We start from the raw sequence: 9,489 nt of genomic DNA on the forward strand, positions 1-9,489 counted from the left end.
TATGAGATAAGTTCATGTGCCATTATCTTGTTGGCCCTTGGGTGTCACCACAACTACAGGGAGGACGACTTCTTTCCACTTCACCAGTTGCATTTCGCTAATTAGCACTGAGGCACTGAACCATAGTAACACCAGAGATTACCATTAGATTTCAGGTGGAAGTAAAAGGAAAATCAGGCTTGTGTCTTTGAATAATTTACCAATTTTATACCTGTTTTTAGCCTTTTAGTCTTATTCTAAAGCTAAATATTTATCACAACCCTCACTGTTGGTAAAGCTGCTTTGGAAATGTAACTATAAGTTATACAGGAGCTAATAAGTAGTAGTTAAGCTACAGTTAACACTACTGTGTACTTTAGTTTCTGAACTATGCTACAAGCTAAAGAGTTAAAAGTACTGTAAAGTACAAAGCTAAATGTTTACTATTTATTTATTTGTGCTATTTTGTAAAAATAAAAGTCAAATAATTGTGTCTTAGTTACTTGATGGAACTTGTTACTTACTTAATTAACTTATCGTTAATGCTATTAATCACCCCTGTCCCAGCCACAATGAGTTGAACTGTTTCTGCTGAGAAAAATACATTTTAACATTTTGCTTGTTGGATGAACGATGGTCGATGTTCAAGGACAGTCAACAAATCTCATTTGGCTACAGACAGGGATTAGCTGTGGAAATAAGGAACTTCCATTCAACAGATTATGTGTTATATCAGTGTCATTTTGATGTCTGGGTGACAATTAAAAAACTATTGTTGCTACTCTGAAAATAACTAACTCACTGCCTTTAAGTTTATATTTGAATGTCTAAGAAAAGTATAACTACATTATTTTGTGTCATGATTAGTGGAGTCTTTTGAGCCACCAATTTCAGTGCTCTTAATTAAAATTGCTGCTTATTAGACCACTTCTGCCTTGGATTCAATATTAAGCCAGAATTTCCTCTTGAACATGAACTCTTCTTAGCCTTTGTCATTTTCACTGAGCTTCAGTAACACAAATATCTGGCTGTGTCACTACACCGTTTGAGGTTTAACACAACCAATGGGAGTGCGGCTGCCTCCAGAGCAGCTGTGCCTGTGAGATATCAGCCAAAATCGGACATGGGATAATTACAGCAGATCCTGTGGATTGGAGAATTTCTACGCCTCAGGAAACAAGGAAATCATGGAAAATACAGATCAATGCAGATGCATGCACATGCACTGCGTGTCCTATTAGGGTGATTCGAGCCGTCCCCAGAGACACGTGGCGTTTGGGCTCATGTGTCTCGCTGACATTGTCTGAGAGGAGAAAGGGGAGTGTGAACAACAAGCGCACACAAAAAAGGGGGGTCTGATGAGGTCGGTGACTGTGACAAGGCTAACTGTCATGCCTTTGTGCAGGGGAACACGGATGACGCACTTGACGTGGAACAATGCAGAGACAGACATAGGGAGGAATGGAGACAGACGAGTTAACGTTGTGTAGGTGTTTTGACTTAAATCATAAATGTATTAAATGTCAGCATTTACATGTGAAAAGCCCTAATTTGGGTGTTTTTTAGAAATCTTCAGTTATTAGACGTCATGCTTCTCTAAGGGCTTGTGAGACATACAAGAATATTAAGAATATTAAGAATATTCTTAATATTATAATATAACATTTGGCAAGGCTGATTTCAGTGATGAAAATGAAATTGGAGATTTTCACCTAACAGTAATAATATTCACTCATCGTCCCTGAGGTGGAAATCTTGCACAGATTTGTAAAAAAAAAAAAAAAAGCTGGAGATACTGGCGTTTTTCACATGAGGTGTGTGACAGCAACTGTGAAAAATGGAGAGAAACAGAGATATGTGCAGCACATACATTTCAGGAATGTTCAGCCAAGACAGCAAGTCACATATGATAGTACGTGATGATTTAAAAACACTGCACTGTTGTCAGTGTCACATCTGCTCCTTCCAGATGAACCCATCTACTTTGATTCTGCAGCCCACAGCAGTGCACAGGTATGAACAAGACACTACCTTCCGGGCATCTTACATTTCTCGTCACACTAAATAATGAATTAATATCAGTGAATGAGACCGCTGAACAGTTAACCTCACCCCCGCCCCTCCTCTCTGAAATCACTCTGCTCAGGGAGCCAATCGCAGCCTTGCATTCTGTCTACGGCTTCCAGCACGCTCCTCCTCCTCCTCCTCCTCCTCCTCTCTGTGTTCATATAGTCTATGGGCATCGGCATCACAACACACACGCACACATGCACACCGTGCTGCTGCTGTTGCAAGCAGCTCCGGAGACGAGGCAGTACTGAAAACACTCACGCACTGAAGAACACTACAAATACAGGGTGAGTGCAGCTGGCCTGTGCTAGAAGGATATTTTTGTCTTGTGCTAATTTCTCTTGCACCTTTTTCTTTTGACTATTTTCTTTCTGACCCAGCTGAAATGTTTGCCCAGTAGTTGTCTTTTTCTTTTATGTCTTGCCCTATTTTTCCTTCCTATCTCTCACTTTCTATTTTCAGCTATTTTCTCCAAATGCATGCACATGCCGGCCAGTGTTGAGAGCACAAACATCAGCAGCAACCTCCCTGGCTTTGACAGCGCCACAAGCAGCTTTAGAGAAACCCCCTGGAGCGTCATAAGCGCCAGCAACAAACATCAGACGCACGCTGAGAGGATCGTCAGCCATTCTCACATCGTCGCCCGACGACAGCAGCTCGGTGATGGGCTGCTCCTCAGGCCGTCAGCCGCCGGCCCCGGTCCTGCACCCGGACCTCGACTGTGGCAACAACAGTGACACCAACACCTTACCCCAGGACTCTGAGAGCCAGACCCAGGGACTGAATGGGCTTGGAGAAGGAGGAGAAAGGGATGGAAGTGTTGGGAGAGAGGCATGCAAAATCCCAGAGTCTCTCCCCACTCTGGAGAGGCTTGCCCAGGCTACTGGAGGGACAGAGAAATCCTGGTACCGGTGCGTGTTCCCATTTGGCGTCATATCACTAGTCATTGGCATGGCGGGTACCGGGGTGACATTCACCTTTAACACGCTGCTCCAGACCAAAGTGGTGTCCGTGGCATTGCTCTGTGTTGGCATAATCATGCTGCTGGTGGCAGCTCTTTGCTGGAGGGCCCACAGACTGAGGAGAAGAAAAAAGAAGGAAGGCGGATTCTTCACTGCTGATCAGGGAACTTTGTGATGGACAGTGGACTTGTAGTTCAGACAGAGCACTTTGAGTCATACTTTTTAAATTAGGTGTTGGGATGTCAATACTTTTTCTCTGTGCTCTAGGACAGGGGGTGAAGAAGGTAGATAAGTTGGATTATATTGTGCCAGTGTTGACTAAGACAGTAGTACAGTATTGTGAAAATGCCACTTTACCAAAGGCATCATCACCATCCTCAGCATGTACACAGGGTAAAGTACGCATCACACTAAAAGCTCTCCCCCTCTCCTTTTCCTTCCTGTTATGGATTTACCTGGGGATCCAGTGGAGCGCAGAGCTCAGAGCACATTATAGATCATAGCTCCGAGGCCTGACTCTATGTGTCAGGGAAATGTGTGAGTGATAGGCACCTCAGGAATAGTTATAAACACCTCGTGGTCCTATATCTGCTGCCTGACAGTGCACAGTCTCCCTAAAGAGGTGTGCCTAGGTGGGAAAGGGGGTGTTATCTATGAGCAGATATGCCTGTCAGGAAGATCTGAGTCAGATTATGTTAGAACTGACCACAGCAAGAGTCTCTCAGGCTATTGTGCTTGGGAATGCTACTTAAAGTGTGTTTTTTCTTCTCAAGGGAACTGTAATTGAAATTTAAGCTCATGACCACAACTTTGCCTGTGTAAAACCTGGGCCTGGCTTTTAGAGGTAAATGAAACCTAATTTCCCTTCCTTCCAAAACCTCTGCTCAGGTTCCCTTTTTGCACGTCCACCACTTAGCCTCCAACTGCTCCAGCGCAGCTGCTCATTAGGCAAAAGCACCGGGCAAAGCTGAAGGGTTGTGTCTGAAAAGGACTCTGGGAATCTGCGGAGCTAAAATGATGGGCATGCTTTCCCTTGATGACAAAGTCTGTACACATGTAGCCTCTCTTTCATTTCTACTTTAGTGTTATTACGCACACACGTTGACACTCTGTCTTGCTGCCACCAAATGTTGTGGTCAATATCTGCAATCCAGCTGCACCGGATCAGTAGAAATCACCACTCTGTGAAGTAGTAATAGTTGGAGGCAGCATTTTTTGGTCCCTGTAGATGAAATGATTTCACATCCACCTGATTCCTCTGATTGCCACCTCCTGCTGAACCACATGGAGGTGACACCAGTTGATATGTGGGTGTGAGCATGAGGGGAAAATCAATTCCTCCCTTCTTTGTACCCTCAGTTCTCCAGCTCTTGATGATTCATTTACACTAGTGTTTACTTAGATAATTGGGTAAGATAGACACTAAGTTAACTCCTCCTGGACAGAAAGCTTAACCAAGTTTATTCCTCCCAGATCACTGTAGGCTTTAAAAGTAGTAGCTATTGTAAAAACCTGTCTTAATGCTGTTGTCCTGGATATTGTCCTTTCTTGAACGACATCAACTGGATTGAGACGACTCAAAAGTCAAGTGTTTCTTGGCCAACCAGTTATGTCACCGTTCCTTGTTACAGGAGCAAACTCCTATTTCTCCCTCTTACTTGTGGAGTTAAAATGTAGCAGTACGTGTAGCCACATTAGCTATTAGTGTGTGGTCTTTAGCAGCAGGTGATGTGGTTTTGAGGAAGACCCAGCAGCTTCTTCTCAGCTGTAGCTACCATCTGTTATTGCATTTGACAGAAAATGTTTGATGGCTATATTTGTTTACTGGGCATCACGTGGTCCCTTTATTTATTTATTTATTTATTTATTTTTTGCATGGGGTTAGTGCAGTGATCATGTGACGCAGCAGCAGCTGTTTAAATGTGTGAAACCAAAGCTACACCTTATCTTTTTACTCCTTCTACATCATCAGTTAAGCATTTTTTTTTCAAATGGTAATGCACTGTTACATTTTATTTCATTTCCATAAGTAATGTGGCATATACAACAGTTTGGGTGCCCTTTCACTTGTAACATCAGTTTTGAACTTATTAGGCTTGAAAGGATTTGTTAGCTTGTGCGGCAGGTGATGAATTATTGACAATAAGTTCAAACTCTGACAACAATGTTCTCATCTAAGCAACTAATTTAATTTCTATTCAATGAAATGAATTGAGACCTACACAGCTGGGAAGGCTATAAAAAGATATAAAAGCACTTTCCTGTTTGAGATTGTCTTTGTTTGAAATGTCAGTAAGAACTGGCAGTTAAGAGGAAGTGTGGAAGTGTGGAAAAAATGTCGGTGTCTTAAGTCTGAAAACAACATCTGGATAAGCCAGGGTGATTCTGGAAACAAGTGCTTTCAACAGATGAAGTTAGATCACCAAAATTTTAGAGAAAAAACCTAGAAATGTTTGATGAAAGGAACACCTGGCCACCGCTTAAGCATGACTCTGGAATCATTCTGCTTTAGGGTTGTCTAGTTAGTCTAGGGTTGCGCTGATAGAGGGAAGAATAATTTCCACTCTACCCATGTGTTTGCACTTGCTGTAATTACAGTTTAATGTCTTCACGATCATGAAATAAAAAGTAGCAGTGTGATAATGTTTGCACAAAAGGCTAGTCTGTCTGTTTCCTGCAGGGATTTGCTTTGTTTCACTTTGCAAATGAACAAAATATGTAATCTGAATACTGTATTTGTTCTCAAAAACTGGGTAATCTTCTAAATGACATATCACAAATACTGTAGGTACTGTGTAGCCACATTTCTGAATGTACCTCCAACAGTTAAGGTCTTATGAACATCCTTGTAAAGTGAGTACAGGCTATTTATGTATCTTCTCCACAGAGTAGACAGAGCCAATGTAGACATACAGTCCAGTTAGTATCTACAGTACTTGAGGCGGTTGCTGCACTATTGGTTTTATTTCTGGTTTAGTGTGTTGCTGTGAGTGTAAATTGTAATTATTTCATTCCAAAATAAGAGATCTACCATTTTAAAAACTTTCACACAGTAAAAAGTTCTATTAAAGAGAAGCACATTATGGGCCATAGTTATTTTTAAACTACTGTATTTCAGTCAATTAAATTTCATATAGTAATTTTTTTAAGACAAACTTAATAGTTACCCACAGTTTTGGAATGAAACTATTATACTATATACAGTTGCTTAAGTAGTTGTGGTCAATTTGCTTTAGATTATTGGCATGGACCAGCATTTCTGTGCCTTTTACTTCCAACATTAGTATTTCTCTGTAAGGTGCCGCTAATGTAAGCTGTGCAGGCCTGCTGGTGCCAGTAATAGAGTAGCCCAAGGCAGAAATATGTCAAGTTTATTTCAGTCTATGTGAGTCTTTTGCATGAAAATATTGTCAGTCTAAATTTGATACGATTCTTTTAGTAAAATAATTAAATAATATTATTTACTGTATGAAAAAACTATTTTTTGTCTCCTTTACCTGTGTCATTGTTTACTGTGAGTTGGTGAAGCACTGTATTAAATGCAAAAGTTGATTTTGGTAACAAGCTCTATGGTTATGGGTATTTCTTTTTACTATTCTGGCAAAGTGCTGCTGAAATGGCATTTAGTGTCATTAGTGAAGCCATTCATACCGAGCATTTAGAGAACAGTTAGCAGACATGACCATTTCCTTCTTGCTGACCTTTTTACACATTCTGTAGTACACATTAAAAGCAGTATGCGCTGCATTTGGTACCATCATTTTCTAGTACAGCCGTACTGCTAGCCATTACCATACACTGGTTCAGCTATAGTGCCCAGAGTTGGTCGCTGAATGTTGTACAGTAGCAATGTAGTTGAGTTACAGTTCTGATAAAGCAAAACAATACCTTAAAAGAACATTATGTTATGTAAGATGATGGTTAGCATATTTTTTTTATCAACAATTACCAAAGAATCTTACCTCCACCACTTACACATGTGACCAGAAAACCAGGAGTCAAACCTACAAACTGCCCAAACAACTAATCCACCGTTTTATATATTCAGTAGTTTTTGATATATTTCAGCATGGACCAAAGCAGAGAACCAATCAAATGACAGACCCACATTACCATCCATAAATCTGAAAAGAATACACTCATGGTTTGCAACTCATGGCCAGATGAGATGAAGGACCACTGAGGCCCGCTTGGGAGCAAACTCTGTATGATCATGTTTTAGAACCAAATAAGTTCAAGAGCATCAGCTGCCATAGAAACTGCCTGAGTTTGGTCTGTGGAACCAGATTTTCCTTTATTTGGTAAGAAAAAAAAAAAAGGTAATTGAAGGAAATGGAAATCACGTCTAAAAAAGCTGGTGATATCTGAGATATGAAACTCACCAGATCTTGCTTCTCTCTGAAAATCACCTCTTCAGTTCCCTGAAAACAATATCCTGTCTTATCAAGCTCGTAGAGAAGTCGAGACCAGATATAGTCCTTATTTCATCAGTCCAGCATTCTCCACAGCCTGCATATCTGCTATATTTCTGCAGTTTACACACTTAACCACAGTGACTGTTTATGGTATGATATATTAGGTGCTCAGCATTTTTTGAAATGCAGGTGACCTACACTTTGTATGGCTCCTGAACGGCTACTTTGTAAACACACGAAGCACTGTTACTGTTGCTCTGCTAACGTGCCGCTCACACTGCCACTGCGTGCAGACACAGCATCAGGATGCCTGGGACAGCTACAGAGCTGGCTTTTATCGTTAGCAATACTGTAGGCACATGCTTAAATGAGCAATTATTTTAACAAAGCAAGATTACCATAATCATAGAGATGAGACCCTTCAATATGGTTGTCGAGTGCTACCACATAAATGTCCTTTCTGCTGTCACTCAGGCAGAGACAAATCATCTCTTGCTTTTATTGTCATTTCTCTATCACATCAGCATGTCCCACGTAATTTCTCATTGGTATGCTCCACTTATTAGTCAAGCCTATCATCCAAAACTCTCAACGGCAGAAGCCTCTATTGATTTTCACCAGTGCATCCATACTCATTGCCATCTCAGCACCTTTGTCAACACAGCTGTTTCCATAAATATTCAAATGAGCACCCATCCTGAATGTGCCCACGCTTTTTCCCCTTCCTCCTCCTCCATACTCTTCTCACCCACCCATCTATAAGGCATTGTGTCATTCTCCGTAAAGCTCCCTCATCCCTGGGATGAATCTAAAAATAACCAATGTTGAAAACAAAGGAAACAGACAGCGATAGGGGTGGGCCACTGGCTGAGAGAAGGATGTGTAAGAGGGAAAGCAGGGAGGCAGTTCAATTGCACCACACAATTTACACTGAAGGTAATTGCCATTAGATGGACTCTGCTTTTCACACTGCTTATTTGGCGACTGCAGAAAAAGCATGTGAAAACCAAGTGATGATTGTGAAGCAACCACACAAACGTGTATGGTCACTCATCGCATACAGATGTGCAAAGTGGCTGTAATCGATATTGTATTGTAAAATGTATTAACAATAAATCATATCACCACTTGTATGTACAAGTTATTGCCTGTGGTGTTAAATAACTAAAAATGAACACAGAATCACTCTGCAGCTCCACAGTTTTTGTTTTTTTTATCACGTTTCAGCCCATTGCAATTTTACAGTTCACTAAAACTCTCATTAGTGTCACGTTCAGTCACAGTAGGTAGCTCTTCAGGAAACAAGCTCAAATTACTCAGTGTACGCAGTGTCTGCCTGTGCACCAAACAACAAAGTCAGTAACTAACTCATCAACAAGGCTGAAATTTTTTTTGCAGGAGCTGGTGGAGAACAAAACAGAAGTAAAATGAGACTGAATATTGGACATACATTATCATAGTGGACATAACAAATACAAAAAACACACTAATAATGCTGCATATTGTACTTAATGTATAAATCAGTGTTTGCTCAGAGGTTCACCATTTAAACAACAGCAAATTAATGACATGTTTAGCATGTTTTTTTGTACCCTATGGTGGCCAAAATAAAATAATATGTAGCTTTTTAGAAGTGTTTTCTGTAACTTATCTTAATCTTTCCTATGACGCAGAACAGCATCTATTCATTCTAAAGGTTTTTGAGTGAGGCTCACCCTTTTGGCCAATCAGAGAGGGCCTCTCTGATTGGCCAAAACTTTAAAATTATTCTTTTTTACATCTATGTTTTTGTACATCAAATCAGTGAGATATATAGTGGAAATCCTTAAGAGGTCATGTTTTCCACTTTAGATAAAGTTAGGTTATCTTTGTCTAATGCACTTTGTTTTAGCTAAACATAGGCTAAACATACACTCATGAATAAAATGTTGTTTCTCCTTAAGTGAGAGCAAACCAATTTCCTAAAATGTTAACTATCCCCTTAATGTAATTTGCTGCTTTCGTGAAAAAAGAAAATTTAAATGAAACAAGCTTTTCAGAAGCATTTATAGCGGATTCCACTA

The 9,489-nt window shown here is 40.4% G+C and overlaps 1 protein-coding gene across 1 annotated transcript; it reads left to right on the forward strand.

Moving 5' to 3' along the window:
• The first annotated feature begins 2,241 nt into the window (after nt 1-2,241).
• LOC117153126 lies at nt 2,242-6,429 on the forward strand. The gene is made up of 2 exons (XM_033326834.1): nt 2,242-2,336; nt 2,512-6,429. The coding sequence occupies exon 2, from the start codon at nt 2,713-2,715 to the stop codon at nt 3,184-3,186; it is 474 nt and encodes a 157-aa protein (XP_033182725.1). The 5' UTR covers nt 2,242-2,336; nt 2,512-2,712; the 3' UTR covers nt 3,187-6,429.
• The last annotated feature ends 3,060 nt before the right edge of the window (nt 6,430-9,489 follow it).

The sequence above is a fragment of the Anabas testudineus genome, chromosome 19, assembly GCF_900324465.2.
Source record: "Anabas testudineus chromosome 19, fAnaTes1.2, whole genome shotgun sequence".
Taxonomy (NCBI): Eukaryota; Metazoa; Chordata; class Actinopteri; order Anabantiformes; family Anabantidae; genus Anabas; species Anabas testudineus.